The sequence below is a fragment of the Dicentrarchus labrax genome, unplaced genomic scaffold (assembly GCF_905237075.1).
Source record: "Dicentrarchus labrax unplaced genomic scaffold, dlabrax2021, whole genome shotgun sequence".
Taxonomy (NCBI): Eukaryota; Metazoa; Chordata; class Actinopteri; family Moronidae; genus Dicentrarchus; species Dicentrarchus labrax.
Genome location: NW_026136711.1, coordinates 22,591,358 through 22,608,970, shown reverse-complemented (window position 1 = coordinate 22,608,970; position 17,613 = coordinate 22,591,358). Strand labels below are relative to the sequence as shown.

At 41.8% G+C, this 17,613-nt stretch overlaps 1 protein-coding gene across 3 annotated transcripts in view; it reads left to right on the top strand.

Moving 5' to 3' along the window:
* Positions 1–1,027: 1,027 nt before the first annotated feature.
* The window catches only part of cacna2d2a (calcium channel, voltage-dependent, alpha 2/delta subunit 2a), a 143,630-nt gene continuing 127,044 nt past the window's right edge, over positions 1,028–17,613 (top strand). For all 3 annotated transcript variants that reach the window (XM_051414526.1, XM_051414525.1, XM_051414524.1), the window contains exons 1-2: positions 1,028–1,467; positions 5,949–6,030. In XM_051414526.1, the coding sequence (XP_051270486.1) occupies positions 1,352–1,467; positions 5,949–6,030 (198 nt within the window). In that variant the 5' untranslated portion in view covers positions 1,028–1,351. The remainder of the gene's footprint in view (positions 1,468–5,948; positions 6,031–17,613) is intronic.

Here is a 17,613-nt window from a genome sequence, read left to right as displayed (position 1 = left end):
GGGGGTAACTTCATGCTGAATTAGATTTACTCTGAGGTTTCAGTGCATCTCTCCTCCTTGTTTACTGTTAAAATTAACAGTATCTGACTTATGTCCAGAGGAAAACTTGCTCCACTAAAATATACCTTATTAACAAGCTTATGGTTATTCAGAGGCTCCCAGAAACAAGGAGACATGCCCTGCCCCTTCTGTAAAGTTACATTTCAAACACTTAAAGCCCCCCTGATCTAAATAGCTGGTGACAGCATGAAACAGTAGTTAGGTGTTTCCAAAATGAGGTTATTAATTCTCCTCGCATCCATTTAAATGTTCATCCACTGGACCAGATGCGCTAATAAGTAGAACAAATGTAGTTGGAGAGCAGCCCCAAGGTGATTGCTGAATGTTTACACTCCAGTTAATACAATCCCTCCCCTCTAGAGTCATGCCTCCTAATTACCAAAAATAAAGACTTGATTTCTGCTCATAATCCGGAGTTTGAGGAGGTCACAGTACACGGCGAGTGGACACGGGGAGGAAGAGGAGGTGGCCTGATGCGCGCCCCCGTCTGTCGCCCAGGAATAGGCTGTTTGAACGGAGGAAGGACCGCTTGTACCAGCGGCTGAGTCAAGTGCCACAGATAGACTGAGTAAATACAGGAAGTCGGGCCATTTTACCGTCAAAATAAAGTTATTCACGTATTAAGAGCCCTCGAGCTAATACTCGGACGTTGTGCCAAGCCCGTGCGCCTAAATGGACTTATTTAATGGCGGGTTTTTTCCACGTGGCCTTGCTATTACATTTTTGTAAAACAAGGGAGACTAAAGGATAATGCCACGCAGCAGCACAGCTCTCCCGTTGAGGCATTTAACTGAGAATACAGCAATTAGTTGTCTATTTTATTTCCAACACACCTCTGCCCCTTCTTACATATTGCCCTAAAAAAACCAAACCAAAACCATAAACGGTTTTATTTTGAAAACCAGGATGGGAACTGAATATTCTGGTCGTGGCCAGCTTGACTCTGTATGGTTTGTTACATTGGAGAGAGTGGGAGAGAAAAGGAGCAAATGTGCGCGGCGGCGGAGAGGGAGGGAGGACAGCGAGTGCGCAAATAGGCAGCCAGGCACATCAGCAGCAGCGGCAGAGCATCTTCCTGATCCTCATCTCCCGGGTCTTCAGCTGCCAATCCTCTGTGTGTCTCTGATTGAGATTTCACTGCCGGCTTAAGTGTCCAGAAGCCCTCCGCCAACCATCACCTCCCCACCACACACTTTTCTCCGGGGCTCGGTTATTCTTAGCTCGGCAGCGGGGAGACTGTCCTTCCGGTCCTTCTCTTATTTATCCCAGTTTCTTGAATATTTAATGGAAAATGGCGATCTGCGCGCAGTCGTACGGTATTTTCTGCCTCCTCACAATCCAAACTGTACTTATCATATGCGTCTCCACGCCGACAGACGGGACCCACCTCTTCCCCCAGCACTACACGTAAGTACCCTGCACCGTTTTGGAGGGGTTGGGGGATAAACCGGGGTGCGGAGCGCGGAACTAGGACAGGTGGCCCCCCGACGAGCCTGCACATGCAGCGCCGTTTACCTCGGAGCCGCCGCTGCCCCTGATGTTCAAACACAGACACGCAGTTTCCGTCTGTGATGCTGCGTTATGAATCTCGCACTCACCAAAAGCCCCATGTTGTTGTTTTTTCCCCCTTGTTGTGGGCAGTGGCATTTAATACCCAAAAGCCTCATTCAATTTGTCATAGTCAACACGGAAACAGGCTACAGGGGGAAGCATGCACAGGTGCCACCGGCGAGTAAGCCAGCCAAGCAATCATTTATCAGAGCATCCATAGGGATAAAAATAACCTAATAATGATAGCTGATGTGTTGTATCGCTGTCACTGCACAGGGGGCGAAGAATACCCCATTTACGCATGATGGATATATGCTGAGCTTCAGCGAGGCTAGTCTTAAAAAGTCATCCACTGGATACTGAACACGCACCGTGATAATAGTCACCTCTATCCCACCGCAGGATCCACTGGGGCTTCTTAACTGGATACTTTAGATTCAGAGACTAAACCAATTAGTTAATGCCGCAGGAGCGCCTGGAGAGTTTCAAGTCTCTGCATCTCAGCTGGGTTTCTCACCCAAACTCCAGAACTACTTATTAGGACTCAGTTCGGGGGCAAATGGAGCAACATGGCCCCCAGATTAATATCTTTTTAAATTGTATTTATTTTTTTTGTCCAGCGATAAAAAAGCTGGAGTTTTTGTTATTTGTTGTAGGTTAGAAATATAGACGCACTTAAGGCCAGTATCACCGTGTTGCTGTTTTCCAAGTGACCGCAGACACAGCAGCTGAGCATCCAGCTGTTTGTAAACTGTTGTTGTTGGGACTTTTTTTCCCAGCGTACACATGCTGGGAAATTGTTTTCCAATCATTTTTTATTTAAACAACAATTTGACCTCGAATGACACACGGAGGCAGACTGAAATATTGTCCGACATGTTTGCACACGCAGCAATTTTTACCACCTTTGCCGGCATCGACAACAAGATTGACAATAATTTGCCAGAAATTAGGATTTAAAAAAAACAAAAACCTTGTTATAAAGTGATCGTTGCTTCGTTTGACCTGTTTGGATGTTGCAGTCCGGTAATAAACCCAGAGTGCAACAGTTCCTCACTGGAGTCTACGTGATGACGTGATGATCTGATGTGAGCATGATGTATAGCCTGTAGTGCTGATTAGTCAGTCAGGTTCACACAAATCACAAGAATCCAAATGCTCCCTGATGCATCCACTGGATGAACGCTTTGAAATCTTTAGGGCTTTGTTTGTTCCTGATGGCCAAGGTGACTTTCAAAGGGAAAATCACATATCTTATATTACTGCTTCATTGACTTAACACGACAATTAAGTGCATTGTTGATTTGATCACTTGAGCATAAAGCATAAAAACTCGTGGGTAAGTTTTCTTGCGTTTGGACGACTGTGCAAACAAATTCACATGGGTGTTTAAATGATGTTTAGTGTTGCCTACTTTATAATATACACCTGGAGTTTATTATTAAATATTCACAATCTTGCAGCAATATCTTCTTTACTTTCTCTTCGACATACGCCTGATGCTTTTAAAAAGTATTAAGATTATTTTTTGTAATTATTACTGGATTAAAGTACCAATTTGAATACAATGTTAATCTAATTCCAGCTCCTCATTTAAGCAGATCAAAATAATATACATAGTCTAGGCCTGGTATTATATATAGTCTATATTATAATCAGTCATCTCTTGGGTTTTAAAATCTGGATTTTGTGTCACCCTCGTCATTGCGCTGCTTTCCAGAATGTGACAGTTACCTAATTGAGGTGTATGTGGAGCTGCTGTGGACGTCTGTTGGGTGTGTAGGCCTGACACACACACCGGGTGGAGCTTGTGTGTGTGCGCTGGAGGTCTGGTTGAGGAAATGTATCCATAAGAAAAGGCAGAATGTCCTCTAGTCCACTTTGACAGCAAAAAGTTTACATTTTCTACAGTTTGCCTCTTAAAAGCTTGGACTTATTTTTATGTAGTTATTGTATTGCAGTGTTGTTTATGCGTATAGTAATGTGTGTGAGTGTCTTAAGTGTGTGTCAAGAGGAGGAAGGTCAAATTATTTCCACATTTTCTGAATTATGGAAACCTGGTTCGATAACGGGATAATGGATGGATGTTCAATCTTCTCTAGTAATATAAAAATCCTCACTTACCTCAGTCTATAGGAAACTCAGAGTAATTTCCCCCCAAATTTTGTTATTTCCACACATACGAAAATAGTCCACCTTTTGCCCTTAAAAATATTTCAGCGTGACAAGATCCACTGCAGCAGAATGAACATGGTGACGGTGTGTGTGGCTGACACACAGGACCGTCAAACCAGATTCATTTCATCACATTTTCTGCTTTTCCATAATGTTTCGCTAACATAAATCATAATACACCAAAAACACAGGTGCAAAATAGCAGTTTTAATACAGCATCAGACTATATAGAGCCAGAGAGCATCAGTCAGCTTTCATGTAGTGCACAATGACAACTTCTCTGTTTTTAAAGGAGAGATCACAGCTTACACAACACAGAAGGTCTCCAAACATTCAATACTAGGCCTCAGTAGTGCATGTAGTGCAGTGTCTCCTGATATCCTGATTGTTATTGAATGGAGAGTTCTGTATATTTTGGACTGTGAACTATATTTCTCCTTTTATTTACAATTAGTACAACATGAATCTAAAGTCCATCTTGCAATGTTGTACAGAAGTGCACTGTGCCTTTAAATGTTGTCAGGGCAGCTTCATGTGATCTTGTCTGATGCAGGTCAGATGTGTTGAGGCTCCACCGTCAACTTTCTGCTGCCTGTCACTGCATCATGGATATCAGTCTGCATATTTAAGTGTGTTATTGATTTGTACTTGATTTATTCAGTATAATGGAATAGAGGTAGAAAATGATTGCCCAGCCTTAGTTCAAACTGTGTGAACTGATCAGGGTTGGCATTTTCCTGCTTGGCCATTAACTTCATGTGACAATATCATTTAGCCCTAGTTTAGATTAAATATTGCATGAAATCATCAACGGAAATATCCAAATTAGGATAAATCAATTCTAAAATATTCAGGTGTTTCATTGGATCAGTATTGTGATGCTTGACTTTACCAAGATTGCCCACGTATGTGTGTATTTACATATATTTACAATATAAGACATAACGTAGGACCCTCTTGTGTCATCCTGTCAAATCTGTGTGTGTGTGTGTGTGTGTGTGTGTGTGTGTGTGTGTGTTTGTGTGTGTGTAGAATGTAGACTAATGAAGTTGCATAAGAAGTCTGCTTGGCTTGGGGCAGAGGTAATGTCCCTCACTGTTAGTATCACTGCGTCCTGCTCGGCTCTGCTCTGCTCTCACTGTAAGCTTGTTTTCATTTCATATTGAGGTGACCTTTTCACAGTCAGCGGCCTCTCCCCAGCGGTCCCCGCTCTGCACAGTCCTTTTTGGAGGCCCTCTTGCTTCTCTTAATCTTGTCCCTACAAACGCAGCCAGTGCGCACACTCGGATCAGCGCGTCTGCTCTGCTGTACTCTCCCACTCCGGCTTGGTGATAATGGCGAGCGCTGTCACTGCCTGGCAGATTCGTACAATTTAATAAATCTGTCTTCCCTCTTGTCTTCTCAGCAAATCTGACATTTAAAGATGACATTTGTTTCCGTCATCGTATTAACAGACAAACGACTGTGTTGTGCTGTTGATGCTAGTGATTAGCTATCTGCAGGCTGCTGAAAGGAAATGGTGGGCATGGAGTCAGCGGTTGGCTGGCAAACACGATGAGAATTTATTCATCTGATTGCTGAAAGATTTTCGTGAGAGGTGAGAATTTCTCATTGGCCATTCACATGGATTGTTCAGTGTCCATCCTGGTTGGCAGGTTAGCCCCTGCTGCTGCTTTAAAATGATCTTGTGAAAATCTTGATCCATTAAGTCATTTGTTGCTTGCTGGGAGATATACAGTGATGAGCTCGAGTCGTTTGATCTCTTAATTCCAAACTTGGCTCAGTCGAACGGGAGATCAGCTCCTGCTTAGGGTGCATTTCTGTCAGACCTGAGCAGTTTTATTGCAGAGCCGCTGATCCCAGCCGATCCAAGACGGGCACGTTTGCTGCCAGTCCTGCCAGGGCCGACCAGATATATGTAAGATGGGGGGGGGAGGTAGGACAGGGATACTTACAGATAAGGATCTGGAAAATAGGGAGAGTCTGGCAGGTTGACAACAGCAACAGAGATGCACAAAGATGGGCAGAGACTCTTCCTGTCACGGTCTTACAAACACACTTACTCACATGCAGTGACAGAGAAATGAATGCCGGTGTGATAACATGTTCAGGTGATAATGTCGATTGATGCAGATTGAAAATGTCTAATTTTATTTTTCCAGAATGATTCACTGGGCCGGACGCATTGAGAAGGAGCTGGAAAAGGTTCTGCAGCACGTCACAGGAACTCAGCAGATGAGATCGGTGAGTTGACGTCACGCTCGCATGTGACGCGTCACATTTGTCCTGCATTATTAATCAGTAAGATTTTAGAGGTTGTACAACATAAGCTTCCAAGTGTGTGTGTCTCCACTTTACAAATCTCACTCCTGATATTTCCTGATACTGACCTTTGTAAAATCAGTGTTTTAAAGCATAAATACACTGGAAAAAAATGCTCTCAACAAATTAGCTAAATGTTTTCAAGATTTTAAAGTCATAACACCAAATTGCTTGTTAGGACGGACATATTTAGCAGAATATGCTGTTGGTTGTTTGTGTCCTTGTATGAGGCTGTGTGTAGCACGTGTCTGTCTTGTGGTAGAGCAGATGGTTGAGCAGAGTGTGATTGACACTGTTTCATCATATTTCTGCCATGTGCGCATGTTCACCGCGCTTCCAGGGTTTGTAATGCACCCTGAGATAAATGCTTCATTATTGCTGTATGGGTGAGTGTGATTCATCCAGCCGGTACGCTGCCTGTGGCGGCTTTAATGCTAGCAGTAACGGTGGTTAGTGTGATGGCTGTTGGTACAGTGGCAACGTTGATAGATCCCAGAGAGGCGGAAGGGGGTTGACAGGGATCGTGCTGGTTTAAAGGTTAATGACCATTAGTGGATATCAGGCAGACGCTCAGACTGCATGATGGCGATGGTTGATTTTTAGCACTCATCCAGTGTAAACAAAGCAAAACAGAGAATGTTTACCCACCCATGAAAATATTTGCCTTTCACAGTTTCTGCAAGTTTTTTTAATTTTCAATATTCCCACTGAGCAGATTTCAGTAGACCTCTAAAATAATGTTATACATGGTTTCAAGGTGAAGGCATATTTTTTTCTGTCTGTTAGAAATTCTGTATCTATTAAATCTCATAATTTCACAAACTATGAAAAACACTTTAGCTTTAAGGTTGGTGACAATGCATTTTTGAGGTTACTCAAATGGTTTCTGAAAGTAAGAGAGAGAGAGAGTTCTCGGAGTCAACGAGGAAGGAGGATTTTCTCAGCCCATGAAGAAGCATGTGATCCTTCAACTTACCTGAAACTTAAATAACATCACTACATTTGGTGAGACATTGTTTTCACTAGAAAGTAATATGTCTCCTGTATGCATCTATTTTTTCAGCTTGATATGAACTCATTGTACATGTAGTTTGAGTTTGTTAAGTTTGTTAATTTTCATTATTACTATTAATTCATCTACTGGTCATATTCTTGATTAACTCATTTATTCTTTGGTAAAATGTAAAAAGAAAAAATGTCCATCACAATTTCCTAAAGGCCAAGGTGCTGCCATCAAATTGCCTGTTTCGTCCAACCAACAGTCCAAAACCAAAAGATACTGACTTTACTTTCACATAAGACAAAGAAAAATAGGAAATCCTCACAAATGTGAAGCTAGAAGCGGGGAACGTTTGGTATTTTTGCTTGAAAAATACAGTTGCTGATTAATTCCTGTGGGTTGCCTTATCTGTTAATTGAATAATTGTTTCAGCGGTATGGCATTTAGGGGGATGCACTGTATGTACGCTTTAAATATGTTATTGTGTCACTTGGATGCTTGTCGTGAAACTTAGATGTACATGGCTGAATAATCCTGAATTTAATGAGACCTACAGCTAAAATCTGACGTTGACATGACGTTAAGAGCTTAACAGGCTTTAAGTTCTGCCTATTTAAAATTTACACTGCACCTTGCTGAAGTTTTCTCTGTTGGTCAAACCAAATGAAGACAGTCTCTCTAAAGATATTACATCCATCCCTGTTACGTCTTGTGTAGGCTGCCCACATGGCTGCGTGTGCATGTGTGTGCTGGCCTGGCTGTGTGCGCAGAGCGGGTGTGAAAGAACATTTATCATGGCCCCAAACAGGAGTCGTCACAGGGTGTGCTAAATGGCCCAGCATGCCTAGAAAAGCCATTTTCTAAATGGATGCCTCTCTCTATACGTTTGTCTGATAGAAATCTTCCCAGGGCTATGCCGGCTGGTAACAAGATTGCCTCCCTCTGCGCCCCCTTCCTCTTCATGCGCAGTTTATTCTCACAGACAAAAAAAATGTAAAGTGTGTGCAAATTATTTCTGAGTTTGTCTTACATGGAAAGAGACAAGGAAGTTAGTTGAACATAATGTGGTCTGTTCAGTTCCTCTCGGTTGAGATTTTATTTTTTCTGACAAGCGAGGTAGCGGGTGAAAGAGAGAGAAAGGCCAAGACAGGGCTGCACAAACACAACTAAATATGTTTTGAATTGGTCGACTTAAGGAACCACACAGAGATAAACAATATTTTGATGCGTTTTTAGTTTGTGCATACTGTGCCCAAGTTTCCAGTGTCTCCAAAAATAAATAAAACTTAAGTTATTTAAATGTTTAAAATCACATTCAAATATATTCTGCCCAGGTTTGGTCAATATGTTATTCTTCCCCTGGGGGAGTGAAAGGAAGATAGAGGGTGAGTGATGTATTGGAGGAGTTGGAAGTTTTCGAATGGAAGAGTGTGGAGCGCCGATAGACAAGGAGAGTGGGCGGCTTTTAGAGTGGAGGAGGGGGTCTTTTTAGAGAGAGAAAGGATGAAGAATGGCTTGACAATTGAGATGGATGTTCAGGCAGTTTTGTGTGTATATTTAGAGTCAAACTACTTAAGATGGATGAAATGATAGAGGGGATGGATAAGAATTGGTAAATTTAAATGTGAGCAGACGGATGCTGTTTATAGTCCTCATCCTCCTCATTATCCTGTGTGCTGCTGTGTTTGATGTGTTACAGTATGTGGTGATGAGAGGCGGCGGTGGACATTGTTTCCATATCCTCAGGCTTATTCAGAACAGTTTTAATAGGCACACATGAGCAGTGCGCCTACACCCACGTACTGTCATTACGGTGATTTGATGGTTTATTACAGACAGATAATATTACATATCACATCAGACATCAGGTGGACACATGTTCACTGTATTTGTGGAAGAAGTATTCAGGTAGTTAAAGTGGCAGATCTTTAAAATCTTACGTAAGTAAAAGTAAAGAAGTGTTATCAGCTAAATTAAAAGTTTAAAAAGTAAATGTACTCCTTCTGCAGCAGAATAGCCCCAGTGACTGATATTGTTATATATGACATAAATTAGATTTTAATTAAATTAGAAATTAGATTATTAATACTAATAAATTAATATGCAAGTAGCATTTTTGTGGAGTTTAATTGTTGTGATTTTGTTACCTTAGAATAATCCGTTTTGACCTACAGGTGCCATGGGTCGCCTTCAGTGGCGTCCTCCATGCTGAACCGCCATGTTTCTACAGTAGCTCAGAACGGACAAACACTGGTTGTAGATTGGGCCTTTTGGGTCTCGGGGCCACCATAGTTTCTCCTACACACTTCACAGCCCATTCTCAATCTTATGGCTCGTTCACATTGCCTACCTGAGCAGTGCGTGTCTGTGTGTGTGACGGAAGGTTTTGCTTTATATTTCGGCGCCCATATGAACAGATAACAGCCCTCACACTGCCCGCCTGAGTCACACTTCTCAGGTGGGGCTGCAGCAACGCTTCACTGGAGAGTCGAGGTGTTGCGTATTTATTCTGCGAGCTGTGCACGACTCCTAGCAGAAATAGACAGTGAAAATGGTCTGTTCATAGTCATATCGACATTATACCAGCAACATATATACCTTTCACTACAGTTTTTATATCTGTTGAATATGTCACAGACATGAAATCAAAGGCAAACTCAGTAAAGAAAGATAGTGCTAGCAGCAGCAGCTCCGCAGCTGACACGCAGCCGGCACGCAGCCGACACGCAGCCGGCACGCAGCCGGCACGCAGCCGACATGCTGTTGGTGTAAACACTGCGCACGTGCCAGACGCAGCTCTTCAGCGCTGTAGCTGTCACACGCTGCTCAGGTAGGCAGTGTGAACCAAGGGGTAGTTTGTCAAATACAGACGCAAACAGTGTTCAGCTAGTTGCAAACTGTAACTTTCACTGCTAGATGCCACTCAATCCTACACGCTGGTCCTTTAAAAGGGAAATATCTTTTTGGTGGAACTACTCAAAGACATCTGGAGCATGACAAGGAGCCTTGATTAGATGCTGCTTTTTTGTAAGCAGACTTTTTTTGTAAGGAAAAAGTTGGGAACTTTAGTTTTAATATTTAACGATACATTGTATTTTACAGGTTTATCAAATAATTTTTATGTAAAATCTCAATCTGTAAAGTAACTAGGAACCACAGCAATTAAATAAATGTAGTGGAGTAAAAAGTACAACATTTCCCTCTGAAATGTAGTGGAAAACTAGTATCAAGTATCACAAAAATATACATATATTAGTATCTCAAAAATATGCCTCAGTGCAGTACTTTTGTAAATGGCTTTCCACCACTGCCTTATACTGTACACACACATAAACATAAAGTCACTGCAATTTCCACAGCTTCAGTTTAGCACGCCTTTTAAATGGCAGTGCCATGCAACATATGTTGAACTCTCTCAAATTCATTTCAATAAGAAGAGTCTAATCAGCATGAATAATTTAGCCCGGTACACATGGCTGCTCGCGAACCCCTCGGTTCAGCCTGACACTTTACAACTGTGCACAGTGAGAATCCGTCTGCCCCGATCCACGCCCTCTCCTTTGGCTGTGTGCTGCTCCTGATTACTGGAAACCTGAGAACGACACAGGTTCAGATCAGTATAACCGACAAGTGGAAGCAAGGCTGAAAGACAGAGTGCCAATTAATGGGTATTTATCCAGGTTTAGTATGTATAGCTTAGCTTTAGTATAGCTATGTTTTTTTGTTGTCTTTTCTTCATCTTTACCCTTCACTCGGTGTGTCTCTTTGTGGTCAACTCTACATCAGTAGGCCCGCTGACCACATGCTGGCTGCATGTTTATCTCGGTTCAACACAGACTTTCTTGCCTCTAGTGCTTCCAGTGTGCGTGTGCATCACTGTGTGTGTGTGTGTGTGTGTGTGTGTGTGTGTGTGTGTGTGTGTGCGTGTGCGCGTGCGCGTGCGCGTGCGTCGTTAACATTGCCGATGCCTCCGGTTCGATTTGATGTGCACAGGTATGTTTTTATGACTTGAGGGAGATGTTGTATGCATGCTGAACACAATTCCAAATGTCTCTCATACTTCTCCAACCCTCCCTCCTGCTTCCTAGAAAAAGATGGTTGCTCAAGGCCAAGACAGCCTGCCCCAACAAACAGATATCTCTATAAAGTGCACTGGTGGATTTACTCACTATCGCTGACTACAGAAATTCCCAATAATCTGTCTCAAATGCCCAGCGCTATACTAGACATCACCCCTGCTCTTACTCCACAACCCCCCGCCTCACTGTCTAAAGCCGAAGATAGAACCCCCACCCCATGATGATGTTGAGGCCTGATGGGTGCCAATTGTTTCTTGATTTAATAGCTCCTTACGTCTGTAGGCAGTTTACAGGAAGAGTTGAAGGTCCCTCCTCCCACTATGAGCAGTTGCCTTTAAAGGAGAGAGAGACTGAGAGCGCTCAGGCCTCCTCTCTCAGCTCTCCTCCCCTTCCCTTCTACTCCCCTCCATCTTCTGGCCTGGACCTTACACAACAGCAGCTTGTTATCTGGCTGTGTGAAACATCGCAGGCTATTTCTGCAGGATAGATAGTTTACTCTCTGGCTCCGGTTTTCTCTCCTGCCGGCTTGTCTTAAGTGTCCCTCAGTCATTGTGCAACACGCATCAGTACACACCTCCGTTTACTCTTATTGAGGTCTTTAATTTAAAATTAATGAGTGAATAAAATAGCAACAAACCAGGTACAGTCTTGTCAGCTGGTATAAAAACTAAAGTTTCTCCAAAACAGTGTTGCTTTTTAGGAACATTTTTATTTTAACTCCAACACCAGGCTGGGATGTTAATCTCTACTTTACTAAAAGCTATGGTTGTTTTTTTTCCTCCTGAAAATAACATATGCATGTGTCTCTTTCTCCCACCGGGACCCACTGGTGTCACCACCTTTATAATTTGCTATTGATCATCTGCACTCGATGTACCACTCCTGAAGCAGAATTTAAACTAAGCCGACTTCTATATAACAGATTTATCAGTTATTAGAAATATAAAATCAGGGCTGGGTACTGATTGACACACAAAATGCTACTTTTTTTCTTCTTCTTCTTAACTTCTTTTTGATTTAACAAAGAGGTCAAATATCTCAAATGTTAAGATATTGGCAAAGTACAAGCAGCCGAACTTAAACCAATCTAAAACAGGAGAACATTTTATTTAAATTGAAAATTTTTTTTTAAAAAATGGGTAAAGGGGGAAGATTTTGTTTTGACCAGACATTTGATGCCAGCTTTCAGTACTTGACATTCTTCAATACTCGGTGCTAAGTGGACGTTCAAGGCAAGGAGCTACATTGGTGGGTTGCTTCAGGTACTGATGAGAAGCTGAAATACTGTCCAAGAAGTCCAGTTTGAGATGCATTTGAAGGCTTCTCTGACACCAAAACACTGAGAGAACAGAATATCATGAGAAAAGATTTTACTGCTCTGGAAAATGACCTGAGGTTCAATAACTAGCTCTAATCTTGATACATGATAATCAGAAATAAATTGTGCAGCCCCGTTTATCCAGTTCTATCCATCTATCCATTTGAACCAATGCGCAGTATTTTCTAAACCTGGCTACATCCCCTTTCAGACATCCTTATTTACCATTTCCAGGAGAGAGGAGTTCATCAGGGTTACACACCCGGGTCATGAGAACTTATACATGGTCTCTTAACAAACAATTTTTTATTTAGTTTGGAACCATTGTGTAACTCACATTTCTCTGTTTGTGTGTCAACTGTAGCATTTACTGTGTATTTACCCCATACAAAAAACAAAATAAAACACACAACAAAATAACTGTGGACATTAGAGGCACATAAAACCAGTAGCAAGCTGAACGTTAAGCAGTGTGAGAGCTGGTCAGCACCATTACTCCCAGCCTTAGACTCCCCTGGGCTGACAGGAGAACAGAAGGGCACACAAACACACTGTATTCATTTCTCTGCCACTTTATTGGTTTTCTGACACTGGGGAAGGTTACAAGGATTCCTCAGCTCCCCGGCTTGATGGCCTGGCACTGGTTGGCGGTGTTTATATAAATGAAAATACATATATCTGCAGAGTGCAGCCCTGCATGCAGATATCCTCGGGTTGGTGTTAGAGGGAATTACTTGAAATAGCTTTGCAATAAAAATGTGACAGTTTAGAAAAACTAGAACCAGATTACAAAGTGTCAGTGTCCTGTCTATAGTTTCATATTCAGTTTTTTATTTATTTTGTAACAATAATCGCTGCTGATATTTTACCCAGCATATAGAAAAGTTTTTGCTGTGCTGAACCATCGCGAAACCTCCATAACTGTACATTTAATCTGAATTCCAACTGTTAATCTTATAATGTTTAATATAATCTTATGATGGTAATCTTCACAAATCGTTATCTTAGTATGGTTTCTATTAATAAGGTAATATGTAATCTTAGCTCTAAAATATTTTATTTTGTAACTGTCAGCAGATTTGTCAGTTCCTGGATATCTCTGCCTTGAAACAAAAGTGGGTGGGTTGTTTTTCTTACCTTCTTCAGGTTTTAACTGCTCTGTCTCGGAGTAAAGCCAGCTGAATGAAATCAATAATGCAGGCTTTAAAGACAGTGCTACATGGTGCGTGCTGCTTGGTGCACAGTTTTACGTCTTCTCTGGACACATTTTAAAACATCCCGCAGTATATCACCGTGCATGTGCTTGTTGATTCCCGTGAATTACCAGGATGGCGCTGTAAAAGCCCACTGGGGAGAAACAACCCTTTAAGTGTCAGCACAGAACAAACAGCGATGGTTGGAGTGTCTGAATCTCACTGACATTCACTGTGGTGCATTTGGGGGACTGTATCTGTGTAACTAATTGTTGCTGGATGAATTCAAGGAAAACAAAAAGCGAATGCATTCATGCTACTAGTGGCTTTTTAGGAAGAAAAGAAGGCCTTGCACTTGCTTAAAGAAAGACAATATAGCATTATGTGTCAAAATAGGATTAGAGGTCTGCTAAAGCTCCAGCCCTGTCAGAGGAAGATGCTTTATTTTGCCTACGCTGCAAATCTGTTCTCCCTGTCTCTGTCTCTCCACACTATTATTTGCAGAGTGTGTGTGCATGCTTGTGTAATTTTCAGCCGTCTTCTGTTTGATGTTTCAGAGAGGGCATTACCTGTCTTTGGTTCTATCTGTGCTTGACAGAGAGAAAAAAAAACTGGGTGCAGTTCCCTGAGTGGGTTGCAGTGGTAATGTAGAGTGGCGTGATGCCCTAGAAAATTCCAGGTGTGAAGTGCTTTATTCATTCCACTGCAGAGGGAGTGCTTCTCTATGTGTGAAGTGGTAGGTGTGACGTTTATTTTCCATTGTGAACAAAATGTATTTTGTTTTTTTTTTTTACGGCTGTTTTTGTGTGCATGTGAGAAAGGTTGGGTGTGCACGGAAGACTCAGGGGTTTTTTGTCCTCCTCTTCTTCTCTTCCTCCTCCACCTGCACCAGCCTGTGATTGATTGGTCACAGTTCTGAATAACTTTAATTGGCTTGCCTCAGAAGTGGGTGGTTCTCAAATGCCGAACTACTGTGGAAGTCCTAGAAAAGCGTTTAAATTTTTGATCATGTAGGCTGTAAAGAGTCTCTACTGCCATCTGAGAAGGGTCTTCAGAAGTGCTACCTACATCTTTTTAATTCTACAGATTGTAGTGTCGTCGGCCTTGTTCTCTCGCTCTCTTTCTCTGTACAATCTGGAAGAGAAGCTCCCCCATCCCTCCACAATCTATCCACCCCCTTCTTTGGCTTCGAACTGGACTCACTCTCATCTCTCTCTGGCCCTTTTCCCAGGGCGCCGTTGTTTGATAGGATTTGTGCTCCACCACTACAATTGCTGCATTACACGTATATTCAAGCATGCGCACATATTTTTGCAAACACATACAGTTCACCCATACACTATACCAACCGTGTCTCACAGAAAGGTACACTTATACTCCACTAACTATCAAAAGCAAGTATGTTTAGAAAAAAATATATTGCTATCTGAATTATGATTTACTATGACTAGTATAAAATACTGATGGAGCTCAGAGCAGGATGTAGTAAAAGGCCTGAAAGTCACCATCACACATTAGTCTCATTAGAGACAAAGAGAACATCATTACCTCCCTGTGTGTGGTATTTCACAGTAAAATTGAAAGATAATGAAAAACGTTTCCATTCCACCAAACAATATTACAGTTTACTTTCGCAAACTAAAGCTGTTTATCACTCGTATATGTAACAATCCAGCATTTTATTAATGCTGCCATGTTCTGTGTTATTTTAGTAATAGCTTTACTTTCAAATACGCTTAAAAGTAATACAAAACCAAATCAATGATTAATGCTTACATAACCTCATTGTTTATATTCATGGGAACAGCAGTTGGCTCGGTATAATTGGCCAGACTTCTAACCTAACAGTGTGTCCAGTAAACTGAAATCCAAGAGTAGAGTTTAGGGATGCACTGATCCACATTTTTTCACTTCCGATCTGATCCCGATACCTGAATTTGGATATCTGCCGATACCAGAGCTCTGTTTGCTTTAATATTATTATTATCATTATTGTTAATTTTATATGAGGCTGAAATAAAGTATGATATGTACGTATGTATGCATGTATGTCCCAAAAGGCAACTTGAGGTAAGTATAAGGTCAGAAAAGGAAGTCAGAAAAACAGGAATCCTGTTAACAGGAAAAATCCCATTCTGAAAAAAAATATGCAACTGTAAGGGTTTCACATTGATTGTCATGTCAATATTTATTAAATTCCCAAAATGTCAAATATTTGAAATATAAGAAAAGTGCAATAAGTGTAAACATTTTACACACACACACACACTCCCTTTAGCTTTCACGTTGTCTGCCTGGAGTTTACCTTGTTTTTGACTCCAGAAGTGATTCCTGACAGCTCCTTTTGTCTTTCTGCTCCCTGGCTAAAAAATCCTCGTGCTTTTTCGTGTGGTGCTTTTTTAAATGTTTGATTGCGTTCGTAGTGTTGTACGACGCGAGGGACCTTCGCCTCTCTGAATCACGGCTTTGCTAGCTGGCTGCAAACTGTGGAATGGATTTCCTGAGCGGGGGCGCGTCTCATAACTCTGTGTCACATTGAGCCGCGCCTCCGTTCAGGAAATCCATTCCACAGTTTGCAGCCAGCTAGCAGACTGGCCGGCAGGAATCACTTGTGGAGTCATTTCAGCAGACAACGTTAAAGCGCAGACATGGCTCATGGATATCGGAAATCTGCGCAGGTTGGATCGGGAAATTCCGATACGTGAATTACGCTGGTATCGGTCCCGATACTGACACTGACTAGGATCGGCCCCGAGTTTGTTTATTAATAATTCTGGCATTCAGACTGACGTCTTGTTTACTTTTTTCTGACGCCAGTTTAGATGTAGTGGTTCATTGTTGCAGTTATATATGACATTGCTATTTAAATTAGCATCAACACTGTAATTACTATCACTCAGCGCATTTGTAAATGACACAGTCAACCTAATTGAATTCAAACTAAATGCATTTGTTTTGTGTGATTTATAATCACATTAATGACTGTATAGGTGTAATTTTGAAAGCTGTGGATCTTTTGGGGGGGAAAGCAGAAATCAATCATACAAGTGTGGGAGAAAATAATAATAAATATTTGTTTAAGGTTACTGACTGCTGAGAATCAATCAGATATGTTTTGTAGGTGAGAGTTAAAATTTCATTTGGACTATTATTGCTGTGTAGCTGCAGTATCTGCTTTACATAGGTATTGTGTGTGTAAGCCAGCAGTCTGTTTTTGCCTAAAGGCAGCTTAGCCTCCATTGTCATGTGGATGTGGATGGCATGTGAGTGAATGTTTGGGGATGCTCAGGAGTTAAATCCTAAAGAGTGTGATGGATTTAAGACTCTCTGACGACAAAGTAAAGTTGAGCTTTCATTGGTGTTTTGGTGCTATACAGTATGTGATATGAGCAGAGGTAACTCCTGTGTGTTTGGATTCATGTGTCTACAAGAGTGTTCTCTTAATTTTTTTTTTTTTTTGCTGTGATGATTATAACACATGCATGTGCGCGCACGCCCGTGTACATCCGTGCTGGCGTGTGTTTGTGTGAACTCTGGACCACCAGCTCATTTCACACACAGACAGACATCAAAGGCGGTTTGAATTAACCCTGCGTGTCGGGGCCGCTCTGCATGCCATCCGCAATTTCACATCTCTGCCGCTCCAGCAGCACCAAACTTACATGGCCCATTCATATTGAAATGAACAGATGGAGTTTTGCCATGCACCAAATCGCCATCCTTCACTGAGAGAAGATAAAACTTCAAAAGAGCAGCGATACATTGGTATCTGTTTTCAGGTAGTTAGTCTGTGTGTGTCGTTGCTGGTGAGGTGAAGGTGTTCTGTGTCTCTGTGAAAGTGTGGGCAAAGTGCAGGTATCATGTTTTTCTTATTAAAGCAGGTCAATTGTGTTTCCATTACAGCCCTCTTGCAAA